This window comes from Callithrix jacchus, chromosome 2, assembly GCF_049354715.1.
Source record: "Callithrix jacchus isolate 240 chromosome 2, calJac240_pri, whole genome shotgun sequence".
NCBI classification, from domain to species: Eukaryota; Metazoa; Chordata; class Mammalia; order Primates; family Cebidae; genus Callithrix; species Callithrix jacchus.
Window position 1 is genome coordinate 154,810,202 of NC_133503.1, and position 20,737 is coordinate 154,830,938.

Genomic DNA, 20,737 nt, shown 5'->3' on the forward strand with positions numbered 1-20,737 from the left:
TTATTATTATTTTTATTACCAGTAGAATAAACAATATCACTCATGTGCTAGATGATTTAGGAGGGCCATAGGTGGCTCTCTCACTGCTTTCTCATCTCTCCAATGATGATGAGTCCTGTGAAGTCTCTGTCATGATTTCTTCTTACACCAAAGTTGTCATTTCCCATGTGGATCAGACTATTATCTGTAGCTGGCAGGAAAGGAGTCTCTTAGCAGTAAGTGGACTTTCTGATTCTAGGAAGTGTCCAGGCACCCACATTTTATTAATACATTTATTGGTAACTGTAGATAGATTTCCAGATTTGAAATTCTCACAATTTAGAAGGTGCTAGAAATGTGGTAATTGGCTGCACACTGAATTCACCTGGGGAGCTTTAAAATATCTGCCATATCTCGAGGCTCTACTCCACCAACTAAATCAGCATTCGTAGTGTGTTACAGACTCCCCAGCTGATCCTAATACACAGTCAGAATTGAGAACTGCTGGCTAGAGGTGCTGGGTTTATCACTTAGTACAAAAACTAACAATATCCACAGTGATTGGCTCTCAGGCTTTTGTGAAGACAGAGGGCTGTGAAAACGCCGATGCTACATAACTCCTTGTTTATTTTTTCAGTTATGGGATGCGGTAACTAAAAAGCAGCTGAGAAATATGCTTGGTCATTTGTCAGTAGTTGGGAGTCTGAGCTGGAATCACTTTATCCTTAGCAGGTAAGACGTATCTTGTTGGAGACAAAATAGGCCATTAAACTTAGTATCAGTCATGATCCCACCCCTCAGGTGTTTAGATCTGTTGGTGATGTAAGTGTCTTAGTGGCCACATGCACAATGTGTACCTTCTGCATGGGATTCACTAAATTGCTCAGATAAAATGTAAAACTCCCTTCAAGTAAAACGTTTTTTTTTTTTTGCACCAAGTAATATGTACTAAATGGATTTTTTCTGAAATCAAGTATTTATTGCTGTCAGTATCTATACTATGGAATATGTTAAGCTCTCTGGAGCACATTTCCAATACACAGACCCACAGAAATTAGAGCGGAAGGAACCTCGTAGATCATCCTGTTCAGTAGTTCTCAAACTTGAACATGCATGAGAATCACCGGGAGGGCTCCTTAAAATGCAGACTGCTGGCTTCACTTGAAGGACTTCAGATTCATTAGGTCTCAAGGGGCTGATAATTTGCATTTCTCATTTCCGAAGTGTTGCTGACGATGCATCACTTTGAGAACTAATGATTTAGTTTAACTGCTTCTTTTTAACCAGAAAAATTGACATGTTCCTATGAGCCTACATACTTGGTCTAAGTATATATTGCTTTTAATCATATTCATTAAAAATGAATTTTTAATGAATGAATAAATTTTTATTCATTTTCGTATTGTAGTTCTTTAAGGTAGACTTAAGGTAGATAAATCCCAAAGAATTTTACAATGTATTTAAGTAATCTGATGTAAACCTGAGATTTGAATACCTTGCAATTTTGGCCAGAGTTAAAACAACTTAGTTGTTGCAGCTAATTATGTACTCAAGTTCCTTTTCCAGTCTGCATTGTTAAAGGTTAGTTTTATTATCCACGAGGACAATGAAGAGATCCTTTCTTATAATAGCAGCTGACATTTTCAAACTACTCCGTGCCATGAACTGTGCTATACTTTTTATGTGTGTAATTTCATTTTAATCACTGCAGTAATGTGATAAGGTGATCTCTTATCCTCAATTTTATTTTTTCAAATGAGTAAACTGAGACACTAGCCTGAAGTCACATGGTTAGTAAGGGAAAGAGTTGGAATAACCCAGCTGGTCTGGCTCCAGTCCATATTGTTAATTGGAATGCTGTTCAGCATTGAGCCTGCATAGTTTTAAACAGTGTGACACTGGACTTTGAGAAATATCTAATATAATTGTGGAACGTCATTTACTTATTCCTTAGAGAAAATTAAAATAGTCCAGAAAGAGTTCATTATCTTTGAAAAAGTGATGTGATCCTTTGTTGTTTAGATTCAAATTCAGTGAGTGTGGATAGAGACATTATCCACTGATTAGGAATCATATTGCAGTTTGCTGTGACATTCTATTTTTTTTTTTTGAGACGGAGTCTTGCTCTGTCCCCAGGCTGGAGTGCAGTGGTGTGCTCTTGGCTTACTGCAACCTCTGCCTCCCAGGTTCAAGTGATTCCCCTTCCTCAGCCTCCTGAGTAGCTGGGATTACAGGCACACATCACCACGATCAGATAACTTTTCGTATTTTAGTAGAGATGGGGTTTCACCATGTTGGCCAGGATAGTCTCTATTTCCTGACCTCATGGTCTGCCCACCTCGGCCTCCCACAGTACTGGGATTACAGGTGTGAGTCACCGTGCATGGCTATTCCGTTGGTTTTAAATGTCTTTCACGTATTAGTACCTCTAGCAAAACTAAGAGTGGATCTATAGGTTAATAGGAATCTACCTATTAGAAATTTATTTCCTTTTCTGTGTCTAACATTTTACTATAAATATATACTGAAACCATTTCATCAAGATAATCTGAAATAGTCAAAGTTGCAGAAAAGTATTATTAATATTTCCTAGGTCCAGTATATAAACTACTACTTGGGAAAATCTAGTAATCTCAGCTTATTTTTCCATGGCTGCCTACATCAGATTAAAGTAATTAGAAACATCTACCAAAGGATACTTTTTAATTCCAGACTTCAAATTCTGCCAGCCAAATTGATTTCACTTGTGAAAAGAATCCTCTAGGCAGAACACGCCATCCTTATTAACCCAAGGAATCTCCACCTGTGTTTTGAATCTGTCCTAGGGGTCCTTCAGAAGTTTTACTTTGAACTATCCTTCCCTCATATTTTCAAATGTTTATGCAGCAACAGGGCTTAATTTTTTTGTTACGTAAACTTGCAGTGGGTCAAGACTGGGGCATGTCTATCATCATGATGTTCGGGTGGCCCAGCATCATGTTGGAACACTTCACCACAAGCAAGCTGTGTGTGCTCTGAAGTGGTCACCGGATGGCAGGCTGCTTTCCAGTGGCTGCAGTGATGGACTGCTGACAATATGGCCCCATGATCCAGGTGCCAGTGCACATGGCCAACCGCTGAAAGTCATAACTCAATCTACAGCTGTCAAGGTAAGAAACCCAATAGCTTTCTAGGTTTCCTGTTACTCCGAGGCCACGGGTTATCCTTCACATATAAAAAGAAAACCATTAAGCCTATATTTTTGAGATTTTTATTTCTTTAGAATTTGCTTTGGAGTTTGTCATCAGTCTCCTGAAAGATAACCCTATTTATTCTTCCCACGGTCAGATATTTTGGTTGTAGGTGACGGAAACCAAAGTCAAACTTAGGCTTAAGCAAAAAAGTAAGTCTATCTTTTTCATGTAACTGTGGAGTCCTGGGTACCTACAGCTGGTTTTAAATATTAGCTGGATCTAAGGCTTTGACTAATGTCATTTGGGCCCATCTTTTTAGCTCTAGGCTCTGCTTGCTTCTGGTTTCATTCTTCCTTCAGACTTCACTTTGTGGGCAAGATGGCTCTTGGCAGCTTCAGATTCAGATTCTTTCAGATGGGTGCTGGATAAGAAGCCATCTTTCCTTATAACTCTGGTGGAAATGTGCCAGGGAGGACTATAGTCTGCCTTTGGTCACATTTTCATCTCTCAATTCATAATTGTGGCCAGAGAGATGGGCAGAGTGATGGGTCTGGGTCATAAGCTCACACTTAAGAAAGGAGACTACTGTCAGAAGAAGGCAAGGTGCTGCGGAGTTAGATCAGTGCTTCACCATGTTCTGCATAACGTTTTCTTATTTCTCTGACTTTTAAATTCTTATTCCTAGTAAAAAAAATCCATACTTACCTTCTTGAGGACTTGGTGTCACAGATGTAGGTCTTGACCTCAACATAGTCCTGGAATACGTGTCACTCACAAAGCAAAGAAACTGTTCTACCTTATTAACGATAAAACATTTATCACATGAGGATTTAAAAGTTACTGCAGGGCTTCTGAATATAGGATGAAATATGTAGTGACTGCTACTACTATACTACATTGTGCTGGCCCAATATTCCTGGCTTATGGTTTTTCATGTCTACAGGATATTGAGAATGATGATCGGTCCAAATTCCCACTATGCATGACTTGAAAAGAAGTAAGCAAAATGTATGTAAAACATTCTGCCTGAAAACAACATGTAAAAATAAAACAAAATAGTTGAAAACCCAAGCCAAGCAAGCAAGACAAGTTACCTTTTTAAATGCCTTGTAAAAAATCTGATGCATTGAACTGCTAAATAAGAGTCCTCTTCACTAAGAGAGAGTCTCTGGAAACTGGAGCAAGCCAAGTTTCCTGGCAGCCAGCACCTGGGAGTCACTGCAACAGTCACCAGTCATGTCTCTTCACAGTCACCAGCTAACAACTGGTGGAGCAGGAGTCGACTTTGTATGTTGACGTCTGCGTAATTCCCCTCATGGTATAGCTTCTAGTTTTGCCAAAATATTTATTTAAAAGCTGTTTGGAAGTGTAGGGTATTTAAGAAAATGATTATTAATAAACATAAAAAACCTTATTATTATTCATCATATGGTAAAACTGGAGTTCATGGGTTCAGGGGAATTTCTGAGCCTCTTGCAATTGCAAAATTTTGTGTTCTGTGAAATAGCCCTCTTCTCCAGCCTAATCAGAGGTGGTGAATGGTTATTTGAAAAAAAAATTAAAACAAGTAACTTTTAAGGATGATATATATTGTAGATATTTTATTGAGTATTTATTGACTGAAAACATATTCACCAGATTTATTAAACTGTACAGTTCACCCAGTCGTGGTGGCTCACGCCTGTAATCCCAGCACTTTGGGAGGCTGAGGCAGGCGGATCATGAGGTCAGGAGATTGAGACTGTCCTGGCCAACATGGTGAAACCCTATCTCTACTAAAATACAAACAAAAAAAATTAGCTGGGTGTGATGGCATGTGCCTGTAGTTCCAGCTACTCGGGAGGCTGAGGCAAGGGAATCACTTGAACCCAGGAGGTGGAGGTTGTAGTGAGCTGAGATTGTGCCACTGCACTCCAGCCTGGTGACAGAATGAGACTCTGTCTCAAAAAAAAAAAAACAAAAAACAAAAAACAAAAAACGAAAGCAAACAACAACAACAACAAAACTGTACATTCATTCACCATATGAGACCAAGGCCTTTACTTTGAGTGTAGGTAGGCTGATGAGAATTCCTCATTGTCTTTCTTGTATGAACCATAATCATGTTTCACTGTTCAAGGTTTCTACTTACAGTTTCTGTTTGGTTATCTATTGCTGTTCAGCAAATTACTCCAAAACTTAGTGGCTTAAAACTATAATCATTTCATTATCTTTTATGGTTTCTCTGGACAGGATTCTGGGAAAATATCATCTGAGTAGTTCTGGCTCAGGATCGCCTATGAGGTTGCAGTCAGACAGCAATGGAAGCTAAAAGTGCTGGGGACTGGACCAGTTGTTTACCGGCTGGCTGGGCATGCTCCTTCTTGTAATTCCAGAGCGTCCTGTTGTGTGGGCTGCTCTGGGCTTTCTCACAACTTGGTTGCCTCAAGCCAATTAGAGTTTGTGCTTCAGGGCAATAGGTCCAGTGCTTCAAAGAGCAGGTGAAAGCAGTAACACTTTTTATTAATACAGCCCAATTTCACAAGTCATGCAGTGTCACTTTTGTCACATTTATTGGTTCCAGGTTAGTCTCAAGTCCTCCCAAATTCAAAGATAGAGGAATTAGATTGTACCTATCGATGGAGAGAATGGGCAAGGTTTAGAAGGACTTGTTGGATAAAAGATAGTGTTGTAGCTATCTTTGGAAAATACAGTCTGCCACAGAATCTTTAAAATAGAGTGAGGCCAGGTGCAGTGACTCATGCCTGTAATCCCAGCACTTTGGGAGACTGAGGCAGGTGGATCACTTGAGTTTCAGGGAGGTCGAGGCTTCAGTGACCCCTTGTGGTAGGTAACATTGCACTTCAGCCTGGGCAGATGAGTGAGACTGTGTCTCAATAAACTAAAAAAAAAAAAAAAAAGCTTCCAAATTGTTTAACTTAGTTCATGGAAGTAACACACATCTTCAGTCCAAATAAAGTAGGTGATTTAATTAAGTATTTACATGTAATTTAATGAAATCACAGTTATAATAACAAGTTACTTGTCATAAACAGGTTTGGTAAAACACAGTGACCTCTATAAAACTCCATCTTATTTAGTGGGAACAGAAGTGTGGAGCATTCTAGAGAACAGAAGACTAGCATGCTATGGGTAGGAGTAATATGTTTTACAGAAGGAGTGAACTTTGATAAATTTAGCAAGTTGGTTAAATGAAGAATGAAAGCAACTATTGTACATTCAGAAGTGTCTTTTTAAAAAATGGACTCAAACCTGTAAAAAAAGCATTAAGATGTTGGTGCTTAATGGCAAAAAACTTTCCATGGTGGGAAGTGCTTGAGGAGCATAAATACACAGAAAAAAGTTTGTTCTTGCTAATAAGAAAATAAATTACCCTTATAATCTGTTTTATAATTACGATTTCACTAGATGTAAAATAACATTTTTAGCTTCATGTAACCTTTAGCCAGGGTGAAATTAGTATACTCATTGAATGCTGGTGCTGTAAAAAGTTATAACTGTTTGGAAAACTTTATGTCAACTCTTCTCAACCTTGGAATTTACTTAAAAAATTTGTCAGAAACAAAAGACGTGTAGGATCTATTCATTACAGTGTGCTTTATGAAAGCAAGCAACAAATAAAACACACACACTAAAACAAAAAATTCCACCACTTTCCAAATCCACTCCTTTCCAAAAACTCAACCCAACCCAATGCAAACCAAACCACAATACAACGAAAACCAACACAGGTCCAGCATTAGTGGAACAAAAATCAATTGGGATACAACATCATGGAATATTATGGAATTGTTAAAAATATAATTGCGAAAAGTATATTAAAATGTGGAAAACTGTTAATATGATAGATGAAAACAACAGAAAAATCAAATAGTATAAACACTACCTTTGCTACTTTGTAAGATACTTTTACATGCATAGGAGAATATACAAAAATGAAAATAGTTACCAAGATGATTGATAAGGATACACAGATACATGTAACTGAAGTATTTGTTAAAATGTCCTCTAAAATGATTGTTTTTAGTAATTTTAATTATCAGTATAAATTCGTGATACTAAATCATATATAGTTCATGCTACTTTTTAGCATGAACTATAATTATAAATAAATAAAAGGCAATTTTATTTTCTGAACTGCCTTAAGATTTGAAATGCTCGAGACTTTTGAGTTGTGAGCAATCACATATAGTTCTCTCTTCTCTTACCTTGAATGTAAGGACACAGGTTGGACACAGGTAGACAAATTAGAGAAAGGCTGCATTTCAGAGCCAATTTCCAAAGGCACACATGAACTACTCCAGCGGCAGATTTTTGCCCCATAGAATGTATTGCATATGGTTTTTCAACTGTTATTGCATAGTCTATGTTAAAAAATCTACAATTGTTATCATAACTTGAGTCCTATTAGATATCTTCCCTTCCAGAAGTGACTGCTAGTCCCCGAGAGTCATCTCTGAAGGGTGCAGTTTCTCCTGCCTTTGGATAGCAGGCCCAGGCGAGCTGAGACAGGTGCAGACCTGGGGGACTTGATGCTTACCTGAGTGCATCACATTCATGAGTGCACCTTTTTTGAAGCTGACCTGTCTGTGCTATTATGTGAAACTTTAAAGGCCATGGATTGGTGTCCCTGGCAGTCTGGGGTCCTTGCCATTGGAGGAGGAATGAAGGATGGACGCTTACACATCTTGGATATAAATGCTGGGAAGAGCATCCAGACTCCAAGCACAAACTCACAGGTTAATGTCTCCTCTGGGCTTCATCTTCATTTTTGATCTTTTGGAATCTTGTGAAAATAATTTATGACAGAGCCTAGGCCCCTAACAAGCTCTTTTTCTCTATTGAGACCCTAAGGAATTTGAATTCTCAAGTTTCTTTTTCTTTTTTTCTAAAAACCTCTCCTCTTCATTTGTGAGTTCAAAGTTAATTTAATTTGTGTGTGTGTGTGTGTGTTTTTCCCCACATTTCCTTTCTTCCTCATCACTGCTTTGACCATGAACTTTGAGAGTAGTCTGGCTCTTCCTGGCCAATGATAACGATTCACTTAAATTCTTCAATTTATTGCACCTAAGCCTGTTTGTATACTTGGTCCTTTGTTGCCTTGGAATAATCTTTCCTAGAACGGATGAAATTTCTGTAGCACCTACCCCAGCTGTACTGGAGGTTGGGTCATGGTCAGTTCATACTGACTAATCAGTTTAAGTATATTCATAAGGAATCAGAAATTGCAAGAATTCTCTATTTGTGATCATTATTACAGATTTGTTCCTTAATCTGGCTACCTAAGACAAAGGAGATTACAACTGGCCAAGGTGCTCCCAAGAATGATGTAACTGTATGGACCTGTCCCACTCTGTCCAGGTCAGGTGGGTTTTTTGGTAAGCAAATGGGTGAGTAAAATGCCACTATAGCAAAGTGAGCTGTTGGGGGAAAAAGCCCCAAATGAAAGAGTTTCTTTTGGTTTTTCTAAGCACATACTTCATCAGAGGGAAAAGTCCTACACCTACCCAACCTCAGAGAGCTAGTTGAGTGTTTCTGAATTTAACTAAGATTGTTCATCACTTGAAGTCGTATGTACATGTTTAAATTAAGTCATATGTATATGAATGATGCAGTGGTGATCTTGGGCAGTTTTTGAATTTGAGTTAGCATCACAAATTATCTTATTTTGAAGAAAAACCAGCGGTGCTAGAATGGGTGGAAGACAAGGCAATCTGAAAGGGCAAGACATTATTATTATTATTTTTTAAATTTTTTATTGGATTTTAGGTTTTGGGGTACATGAGCAGAGCATGTAAGACAGTTGCATAGGAACACACATGGCAGTGTGCTTTTCTTTCCTTCTCCCCTTCACCCACATTTGGCATTTCTCCCCAGGCTATCTCTCCCCACCTCCCCCTCCCACTGGCCCTCCCCTTTTCCCCCCCAATAGACCCCAGTGTTTAGTACTCCCCTTTCTGTGTCCATGTGTTCTCATTTTTCATCACCCACCTATGAGTGAGAATATGTGGTGTTTCATTTTCTGTTCTTGTGTCAGTTTGCTGAGGATGACGTTCTCCAGATTCATCCATGTCCCTACAAACGACACAAACTCATCATTTCTGATTGCTGCATAATATTCCATGGTGTATATGTGCCACATTTTTCCAATCCAGTCTATTATCAATGGGCATTTGGGTTGATTCCAGGTCTTTGCTATTGTAAACAGTGCTGCAATGAACATTCGTGTACATGTGTCCTTATAGTAGAACGATTTATAGTCTTTTGGATATATACCCAGTAATGGGATTGCTGGGTCAAATGGAATTTCTATTTCTAAGGCCTTGAGGAATCGCCACACTGTCTTCCACAATGGTTGAACTAATTTACACTCCCACCAACAGTGTAAAAGTGTTCCTTTTTCTCCACATCCTCTCCAGCATCTGTTGTCTCCAGATTTTTTAATGATCGCCATTCTAACTGGCGTGAGATGGTATCTCAATGTGGTTTTGATTTGCATCTCTCTGATGACCAGTGACGATGAGCATTTTTTCATATGATTGTTGGCCTCATATATGTCTTCTTTCATAAAGTGTCTGTTCATATCCTTTGCCCACTTTTGAATGGGCTTGTTTGTTTTTTTCCTGTAAATCCGTTTGAGTTCTTTGTAAATTCTGGATATCAGCCCTTTGTCAGATGGGTAAACTGCAAAAATTTTTTCCCATTCTGTTGGTTGCCGATCCACTCTAGTGACTGTTTCTTTTGCCGTGCAGAAGCTGTGGAGTTTCATTAGGTCCCATTTGTCTATTTTGGCTTTTGTTGCCAATGCTTTTGGTGTTTTGTTCATAAAGTCCTTGCCTATTCCTATGTCCTGGATAGTTTTGCCTAGATTTCCTTCTAGGGTTTTTATGGTGCCAGGTCTTATGTTTAAGTCTTTAATCCATCTGGAGTTAATTTTAGTGTAAGGTGTCAGGAAGGGGTCCAGTTTCTGCTTTCTGCACATGGCTAGCCAGTTTTCCCAACACCATTTGTTAAACAGGGAATCCTTTCCCCCTTGCTTGTTTTTGTCAGGTTTATCAAAGATTGTATAGTTGTAGATATGTTGTGTTGCCTCCGGTGCCTCTGTTTTGTTCCATTGGTCTATATCTCTGTTTTGGTACCAGTACCATGCTATTTTGATTACTGTAGCCTTGTAGTATAGTTTGAAATCTGGTAGTGTGATGCCCCCCGCTGTGTTCTTTTTGCTTAGAATTGACTTGGCTATGCGGGCTCTCTTTTGGTTCCATATGAAGTTCATGGTGGTTTTTTCCAGTTCTGTGAAGAAAGTCAATGGTAGCTTGATGGGGATAGCGTTGATTCTGTAAATTACTTTGGGCAGTATAGCTATTTTCATGATGTTAATTCTTCCTAACCATGAACATGGAATGTTTCTCCATCTGTTTGTGTCCTCTCTGATTTCGTTGAGCAGTGGTTTGTAGTTCTCCTTGAAGAGGTCTCTTACGTTCCTTGTGAGTTGTATTCCAAGGTATTTTATTCTTTTTGTAGCAATTGTGAATGGTAGTTTGTTCTTGATTTGGCTTTCTTTAAGTCTGTTATTGGTGTAGACGAATGCTTGTGATTTTTGCACATTGATTTTATATCCTGAGACTTTGCTGAAGTTGCTTATCAGTTTCAGGAGTTTTTGGGCTGAGGTGATGGGGTCTTCTAGGTATACTATCATGTCGTCTGCAAATAGAGACAATTTGGCTTCCACCTTTCCTATTTGAATACCCTTTATTTCTTTTTCTTGCCTGATTGCTCTGGCTAGAACTTCCAGAACTATATTGAATAGGAGTGGTGAAAGAGGGCATCCTTGTCTAGTGCCAGATTTCAAAGGGAATGCTTCCAGTTTGGGGCAAGACATTATTATGTGTCAGGAGTCCACTAATGACCATGAGGCTTCCTCTGTGAACATCTGCCCTTTCAAGGTGGACCGCTGTTCTTCTCAGCTTAGTTCTACAGAATTTTACTGGGTACTTCCTGAGAGTACCCATGACAAGGAGCAAGAACCAAGCCCTGTCCTCTGGGCCTTAAATCTTCTTTTATGCAATCTAGAATGTTCAAGGGTGCTCAAGGGTGAGTAGAATCTCTCCTCTACCCAGCCCAGGGAAACAGGTAGACAAAACTCATGGTTAATGCAAGAACAGGGCACTGGCATCCAATCTCTTGTAGAACTTTGATTATATATCCTGTCTTTTTCCTCTCTCCACTCAACCTGGCCTCCTGGTCAATCTCTGGGATTTACTTATTTATTATTTATTTATGAAGCGTCTATTATGTGCTGGCACTTTTTTGGGGTGCTGGGGATATACAGATGAACAAGAGAGACAATGTCCTTGCCCTCAGGGAACCTACACTTCTGTGAGAGGAGACAAACAGAAAACAAATATATGCAATGTTAGGTGGTGATAATACATGACTCTGGAGATTCTGAGAATGTTAATTGGCAACAGTGAAACAACCTTATCAGATAGACTTCCTGTCTCTGATGGTGAGCCTGACTGGACCTTTGCTCAGCCTCAGAATAACCTAGTCAGCTGTCACACTCTGTGGCCTGGTAAATCAGAATACAGGCAACTCTTAACAGAGCCATTTTGGTTCAGATACAAGTGTAGGAAGAGCATGAATCAATTCTCATATTTTTAATCAAAAGACATGCAATTCCCTGGACCTTTTCAGATTACAGAAGTATTTTAAATCAAGCCTTAAAACCTGGTTCTTTACAAAGTTAATTCCAGCAGATTGGGGCTTCAGTTAGGTTGGGGCTTGTGATAGGATATTCAAATCAATTTGCTGATGCTTGGAATAAAGAAAGTACTTATCAGGTGTATTTCCTTGTTTTTCTGGCTTTACGAGCTCTAAGTACTTTACTTTTAACTCCTTGTGATTTTTTTTCATTAATATTAGACAGAATTTCAAAGAGTGCATTTAACCTTTTCTTTTAAAATATAGTTGGAGATGAAGTTACCTTTGAGCTCTTAGACACTTACTTTCATCTCTAACTCAGTAGTTTCTTCTACATACAGTATATCTCAAAAATGTTTAACAGTTATAAAAAACATGTATACAAAAAGTTGTCATACAAAAACATGTCGGTCAGTAAGTTTGAAAATTTGGGGTTAAACTAGAACTGTTTTTTTTTTCTTTTTCTCTTTCTTTCTTTCTTTTTTGAAACAGAGTCTCACTCTGTCGCCCAGGCTGAAGTTCAGTGGCACAATCTTGGCTCACTGCAACCTCTGTCTCCCAGGTTCAAGCAATTCTCCTGCCTCAGCCTCCCTAGGAGCTAGGACTACAGGCACCAACCATGATTCCCAGCTAATTTTTGTGTATTTTTAGTAGAGACATGGTTTCCGCATGTTGGCCAGGCTGGTCTTGAACTCCTGACCTTAGGTGATCCACCCACCTCGGCCTCCCAAAGTGCGGGGATTACAGGCATGAGCCACTGGGCTCAGCCAGTGTTTTGTTTCTTAAGGACCTTCCAAAGGCTTAGATAGATTAGTGTATTGTGCATCACCAAGAGAAGGTGATAGCGTTCATTGTTTCCCAAACACATTTGGGAAATCTGTTGTCAGGGGCATCTTGAAGTACTTGTTCCATGAACACACTCAGGGAGCACTGCTGTGTCCCCTGCCACTGTTTAGGTATTTAATAGTTATGGCTTTTGTTGTGAGACTATCTTTCCATTGTGGGTCAAGGACAGTGCTCTCAACATAAACCTGGTGATTGAGATCTGGATTAGGCTCTTCAAACTGGGAGTTGTGATCATTGGAATATGAACATAGTGAGTCAAAATCAGCAATAAAAAGTGAACTAGAATAGTATAGGATGGGAAAATGGAAAACTAGGTAGTATTTTGTGAAACTTTTGTTGTAGTTATGTAGTACCTATATGTGCCTATGTATGGGGTTGCTACATAAAATGTAGTTTTAGCTGTGGGTTGTGGTCACAAAGTTTGGGACAAAACTATTCTAGATTCTGGTCACACCTTTGCTAAGCCTCATCCTGTTAACCATAGTCATGATTTTTTTGGGGGGGCATATTTTAGTTAAAGAGGCCTCACCCACCTGACCACAGAAGAAAGATAACCTATAATTATTCCCACCTACTAAAGTGTTGTAATGTTTAAGCTTTAAAATAGGAGGAGGCAGTTTTTATAGCTTGTAGGGTGAGCTCTGGCCTTTGGCTTGGTTTCATCATTCCATGTATCAATCTGTGGTCTCATGACTACAGCTGCAGAAAGAAGACAACATTTTCATGCGTTCAGAGTCTGTATTCTTAGAATTTGGGAAAATAAACCCTAAAAAGGACTTTTGTCAGATGTAAAGGTGGCATTTCCCACTATCTGGTAAATTAAGATTGTCATTGATGTGAGAGAAAAAGCTTCAAGAATACCTTTGCATCCCATCCAAATGCCATTTTTCTAACAAATTTGAGAAGTTGCTTTCTAATTTTTAAGTCAAGATAGTTTCAGTACATGCCTTGGAAAAGAGTTGGGATTTCCCCCCCTTCTGTCATTCCTTTCCCTTTTTTTCTTCTTCATCATAATACAAAATAATGAAGGCATATTTATTACCTATTATATTTATTGAATAGATTTTATTTCTTATTAATTTAAATGCATTAGTGCAGCCTGGGCAACATAGTGAGAATCCATTTCTATAAAAAATACAAAAATCAGCCAGACGTGGTGTCACACTCCTGTAGTCCCAGCTATTTGAGAGGCTGAGGTGGGAGGATCACTTGAATCCAGAAGGTTGAGGCTTCAATGAGCTGTGTTTGCACCACTGCACTCCAGTCTGGGTGACAGAATGAGACCCTGTCTCAAAATAAATAAATTTTAAAAAGTATTAGGATTCTATTATGTATTTATGCTCTTATTTTTAAGAGGCTGGATCTTGCTATGTTTCCCAGGCGGGAGTGCAGTGGCTATTCACAGGCTTGATCATAGTGCACTGCAGCCTTAACACCTTGCTTTAAGCGACCCTCCTGAGTAGCTGGGACTGCAGGCATGTGCCACCAAGTCCATCTCCTATATTGATCATTTTAAAACAACTAAATCAAGTTGCTTTTCATTTATATGGTTTTATTATTATTATTTTTTAAATAATAGACAATGGTCTTCCATAAAAAAAAGAGATTCTCTTTTTTTTTTTTTTTTTGAGATGGAGTTTCGCTCTTGTTACCCAGGCTGGAGTGCAATGGCGCGATCTCGGCTCACCGCAACCTCTGCCTCCTGGGTTCAGGCAATTCTCCTGCCTCAGCCTCCTGAATAGCTGGGATTACAGGCACGCACCACCATGCCCAGCTAATTTTTTGTATTTTTAGTAGAGACAGGGTTTCACCATGTTGACTAGGATGGTCTCGATCAATTGACCTCGTGATCCACCCGCCTCGGCCTCCCAAAGTGCTGGGATTACAGGCTTGAGCCACCACACCCGGCCAAAAAGAGATTCCTTAGTCAGGGTTTGGAGTGTGGTCTGAATTGTCAGAGCATTGAATTGGATCCTACTTTTGGTTCTGTCATTAATTAGCTGTGTGAGCTTGGGCAACGCATTTGGTATCCCCATATATTTTCCTTCACCTATAAAACAAGGGGCTTGCATTGTCTTTATAAATCAAAACTTCTTTATGTCCCAACACATCTAAGGCCAATCCCATGTTCCCTTAGTGACACCCCTTACTGGTATGTGCATGTGTGTATGTGCACACATGTGCGTGCACGCAGGCATGCACATGCACAGGCACATAGGAGAGTGTTGGAAGTGATGTGTGTAGTTGAAATAAATGTCAAATATGTCTCTTTTGGGAGTGGAATAGTATTTTTACACTCCTTTCTGCTTGTATCAGAATACATAATCATCTCTGAAATTCCAGCTCTCAATTGAGTTGTAGGTAGCACTGGTCCTTTGAACAGTGACCACCCATCTAGTTTTATTTCAGTTGCACCCTCAAATACCTACCCACTGAAGACCATATCTGACCTCCTTCTCTCCCTCATTTTCCTAGCCCCAGGCTCCTTTCATAGAGTCAGCTTCACCTATTTTGGCCTAAAGTTTTGATCGTTAAAATCACTGTTGGATTGGGCCAGATTTTGCAAAGCATTTTCTAAGGGGCACTAGTCCCTTGAGATGCTCAGATTAAAAGAACTCCGTGGTCAGATAAGTCTGAGAAGTGCTGCCTATTACAGCATCATTTCCAGAACATTTATAATGCTTATAGTAGTCCTAAAATAAATAAATCCTGAAATAAGGAAATGTTAAACTTTCTCAACTTGAAGCTTCCAAATTAGTATGAACATTAAAACAGTCTTTTCATTTTTAATGCTTATTAACCTCCCAACTTCCTACAGGACTACTGTGCCATAGAATGTTCTTTGGTAAATAATCATTTAACAGAAGAAGGTGCATTGTCTCCAGAATTTCCTAAGTGCGACTCATGCATGCTCTGTGGGAGAGCTTTTTGGGTCCTTTTTCATTAAGCTACTTCGGTTTGTCTGATTCGTTTATTGTAACCTGGGCCCCAATGGGGTACTTTTGGGGTAGGGCTGGGGTATGTGGCAGGAGCATAGTACTGGCATTCTTAGGAATGGGTGGATTAGAGAAGACAGAACTAACAACAGTATAGAGTACAAAGGGTGTGGTAGGTTGATAAGTGGTCTCCTAAAGAACATCCATGCTAACTCTCTGGAACCTCAGAATGGGACCTCTTTGGAAAAATTGCATTTGGAGATGTCATTAAGTATCTTGTCATAAAATCATCCTGGATTATCCAGTGGCCCTAAATCCAATGACAAGTATCCTTGTGAGAGACACACAGAGGAGAAGAGACACACAGAAGAGGAGGTGACATGGCCACAGAGACAGAGTCTGGAGTGATGTGGCCACAAATCAAGGACTGCCAATAGCTGCAAGGCACAGAATCCCCCAGAGAGCATCCCTAGGGAGCACAGCCACTCTGACCCCATGGTTTTAGAATTCCCATCTCCAGAATTGTGAGAATCAATTTCTGTTGTTTTAAGCCATCCCATTGGTGGTAACTTGTTATGGCAGTCACAGGACACTGATACAGGGGCAAGAGCACTGAGGGAGAAAACTGTCCCAGTCAGCCCTGACTGCTGTCTCCCAGCACGGCTCAGTTGGTGCCAGCTCTGAACCTGATGGGTATAGGAAAGTCCTTTAGCCTGAAATGGGACTCATGGTCCCACCTTACATTGCCTAAAGTCCTGAGCAGCAGCCCATGTAACATGGAGTATGAACTGTCTTTCCTTTTTCCCCCAGGCCACAGGGGCAGAGTGCTGCACCTGGCTTTGAGTCCAGACCAGACCCAGGTGTTTTCTGCTGCAGCTGATGGGACGGCCTCCATATGGAGTTGCTACTAGCACCCAGCCCCTCTAGATTTCAGTTTCCTCATTTCTAAATGAAGATGATGATGTTGGCCATGCCTTCTCCATGGGGTTTTTATGAGTATCAAACAAGTTGAAATACTCTTCTTGATGTAAATGCCTATTCTCCTGTTATTCTTTCTTAGATTGCTTTATTCACTCTGCTTTGCAGAGATTGACTTCTTTTCTTCTCTGCTTTCCTCTTTCTGCCCCCTTCCTCCCCTTCTTACTCCTTTCTAGAGATTCATTGTCACTGCTTTATTGAAAATAACATCTACAGCAACGATTTCTACTTCTTTCCCATCTAACTTTTCTTCCCAGCTCCAAACCTCATATTTCTGATTGCCTCGAGATAGTTCCCTTTTGAGATTCTTTTCTCTCTTTAGCTTAATCTCAACACATTGAAAACACAACTTGTTCCCTTAAGAAAACATTTATTAAAATCTCACTGTATGTTAGGTGGTATGTTAAGCATGCATATTACTTTCTCTAAAAATCAGTTCTGTAGGAATTCCTTTCCCCTCCTTATGGTCTCACCCTTGTCCTGGTCCCCCACTCAGGGATCCTCCTGATTATTCTGCTCTGTGCTTCCTCGGTTCACCCTTTGCTCTTTCTTCTTTTGCTTCACTTAGTCACATCCTGAGTGCCTAACAGCCAGTCTGCTTAGAACTGATGCTCTTGAGTCTCCTCCTGATTTCACACCACTGCTAGATTAAACATCTTAAAGTCCTGCGCTGATCCTCTTAGTCCCCTGCTCATAAGCTCTCAATGACACCCTGTTACCAAACACCTTTGGCTTCTGGAGTCTGGAGCCCAGGACCTGAAGTTAGGAGATCTGTTCTTGCCTTGGCTCTGCCATAAATACACCCTGTAACCTTAGATGTGTTGCAACATCTGCAAGGATAGGAATTTGGATCTGATCACTGCTAAGGTTCCTTCGAACTGATCACTTTATGAAGACTTTGGCTCAGTCTTGTGATTTCTTGCCTCATTGGAGCTTTTCTTCTCATCTGAATCCTTGCTTCTCTCTCCTTTTCCTTTACACACCTGCACAAGTCCTAATCTCTCCGGGAAGTGTTTCAAAATGATGTTACCTGGGTTTGAGTTCTTGGCATTTGTCTATGTCATCTATTTAGTATTATTAAACTATTATAGTTGTTTAAAAACATCTTTTATTACTATTTGAATCTTTGGTTATTTTGGTTTTAACATCCTGAGGAGTTAAAATTGAGGACTTGAGGGAGCATGTTTGTACTTTTTGGTGCTCTCTAGAATATTCTGCATATGCCGGGTAACAAATATTGGTTGATTATTTTTTGTGCTTTGACATGATTTTTTTTCAATTAATACATACCCACTCCCTATGCCCCCAAAATTGATACAACGAAACAAAAATTTTGAGAATTCAAACATAGACTAGTATGTACTAGGGCAGTTTAGGACTCTTCTGTTAAATTGGTGTTATTTTGTCAATGTATTTTTAAATTTTCCCTGTTTTTAACCTTTAGATCTGTTTGGTGATGTTAGTAATTCTTGCCAAAGAAAATTTTAGGCCACTGAAAGCCACAGATGTGATACTTTTCTTCAATGCACACTCTTCTTTAATGGTTTTAATTTGATCTTCTTAATAAGCCAGGCATAAACTATAAGAAAATATTTAGAAGAAAATGAGCGAAATGATTAGACCATTTCCAGTGTCCCATGTCATTCTGTTCTGGATACTTCTGTTTTAATACTCTCATGACACTGTGTCATGACCAAAGGCTGCTTCTCTCAATCAATACTGGCACGTGAACAAGAGGCTCTCATTTAAGAAAAATATTAATATATCTGTTACTACGATTAGATTTGTTGGAAAGTTTGGAATATGGTTTTCATAAAGAAAATGGTAAGCTTTCAGATAACATACAAAACAAAATCCTGGGCTACAACCTATTTTTAAATTTTGTAATTAAAAATTTTTTGTGGTGTAATAATTCACATATAGTAAAGCAATAGTCTTAAGTTTATAGCTTGATGAGTTTTAAATTTATGAATAAATAACTGTATAACCATCATCTAGATCAAGATATGAACATCTCTAGTACCCTAAAGGGATTCCTTGTGCCTACTTCTACTTAGCAGGCCTACATTTTTCTTTTTTGTTGTTGTTTTTTTTTGAGACGGAGTCTTGCTTTATCACCCAGGCTAAAGTGCAGTGGCATGATCTCGGCTCACTGCAACCTCTGCCTCCCAGGTTCAAGGAATTATCCTAATTCTCCTGCCTCAGCCTCCTGAGTAGCTGGGATTACAGGCATGCCACCATGCCCAGCTAATTTTTGTAGTTTTAGTAGAGATAGGGTTTCACCTTATTGGTTAGGCTGGTCTCAAACTCCTGACCTCGTGATCCACCTGCCTCAGCCTCCCAAAGTGCTGGGATTACAGGCGTGAGCCACCGTGCCCTGCTCAGATCTACATTTCTCTGACTGCTATCTCCATGGATTAGTTTTTCCATATGCTAACTTTCAGATAAATGGAATCACGTCATGTATATTCTTTTTTATCTCATTTTTCCTCAACATTAAATTTGTGTCACATGTAACTGAAGTTGTTCTTTTTTCAATGCTGTGTAATATTTTATTGTATGACTACATAACAGTTGTTCATCCATTTTATTGTGTGTGGATATTTGAGTTATTTCTAGTTTTGACTTCCAAAAATGAAACTGCTATGTACATTTCCGAACACATCTTTGACGGATAAAAGTGCTCGTATCTGTTTGGGATCTACCCAGGAGTGGAATTGCTGGGTCATAGGTTGATATACATGTTGAGTTTTAGTAGACACTGCCAGTTTTCCCCTGAAGTTGTACTAGTTTACACTTCTACCAGCAATCAGTGAGGGTTCCATACAACCACTTTTTAAACAGAGTTGAAAATCTGTAATACATATTGACGGTAGGGAATAGTCCATCCTTTTTGCAGTTAAAATCTTAACTAACAATGAGGGATTTAAAATATCATGGTAGTTACTCTCTCAGAGCCTCTTTTTATGTAGTTGCACCAGGTCTCCTTTTCTAGAATAAGGGTTCTTATCCCTGGCTGCATATTAAATCACTGGGGGAACTCATGAATACTACAACTTGGGTCCCACCAAATGCCAATTAGATCAGGATCTCTAGAGGTGGGACCTGGGCATTGATAATTTTAAAGAGCTTGGTGAGCCTAATGAACTAGCATGGTTGAAAACCCATGTACTATTATTTTAGCCAGTCTTTAAGCTATGCTCCTTACTTTGTTTTAAGAACCTGTCTCTTAGTGTTGCTGTATGTTATTGGTTTGAATATGTATTATGCATGTATATATGTGTGTGTATATGTGTGTATATATATATATGTGTGTGCGTGCATGCATATATATACATATGTAATATATGTATATATTGAAATTTGTATTACATAATAAATAATATACATATATAAAATTTATATTACTAAAGGGACTATAGAAATTGAAGGAATTTATTCACATTATCACATCTTGAAGTGATTGCAGGCTGATAACTATCTACCAAATTCACTATGTTGAAAAGATATTATGAGGGCTTTTTCCAAAGAAAACTTTCGGACACAAGTCAACATTTACTCTCTACTATGGGATGGCAGCCACTGTAACCACCATGTTGATTGGATCTACCCAGTCTCAAGAAGAAAGAGAACTGAGAAATCACCTAGGTAATCCAAGGCTTAAACGCAGGCACTGAGAAAGAAGGCTGACATTCTATCGCATAATTTTCTTTGCTGCCCAAGCACTTTATTTGTATGCCCTAGAATTTAGAAAATACTGTAAGGCATTGCTTGTTGCTGTTTGTCCCATAGACTCAGGTTCTTGTGTATAACATGAAACGCAGGTGCCAATGTGGAACAATGCCCTGTATTTCCTTTAACACAAATGTTCCAGACTGGCTGTTTCTGTTGCCCTTTACTACATTTGTTATTAGACCTGATCTTAGGGTCATTCTTGCAGGATTCCACTGAGATAGTGAGATGAATAATTCAGGAAGCATTCCCATGTCACTTGACGCACAAATGACTCTGGTGACATTGATCACCTAATCCCTCCCCCTTGCATTATCTACAAGGTTGCCATGTAACTCTGCTTCACTTTGCTGGTGCAGATCTGCCGACTAAGGTCACAGGAGAGAAAGT

At 39.3% G+C, this 20,737-nt stretch overlaps 1 protein-coding gene across 3 annotated transcripts in view; it reads left to right on the forward strand.

The window, feature by feature from the left end:
* CDC20B (cell division cycle 20B) overlaps nt 1-17,719 on the forward strand; it is a 71,959-nt gene extending 54,240 nt beyond the window's left edge. For 2 of the 3 annotated variants that reach the window (XM_078365504.1, XM_078365503.1), the window contains exons 8-12: nt 617-711; nt 2,903-3,128; nt 7,766-7,891; nt 8,413-8,530; nt 16,448-17,719. In XM_078365504.1, the coding sequence (XP_078221630.1) occupies nt 617-711; nt 2,903-3,128; nt 7,766-7,891; nt 8,413-8,530; nt 16,448-16,548 (666 nt within the window). In that variant the 3' untranslated portion in view covers nt 16,549-17,719. Of the gene's footprint in view, nt 1-616; nt 712-2,902; nt 3,129-4,095; nt 5,377-7,765; nt 7,892-8,412; nt 8,531-16,447 lie in introns of those variants that run through there. The other variant, XM_078365505.1, reaches the window with a different exon arrangement.
* The last annotated feature ends 3,018 nt before the right edge of the window (nt 17,720-20,737 follow it).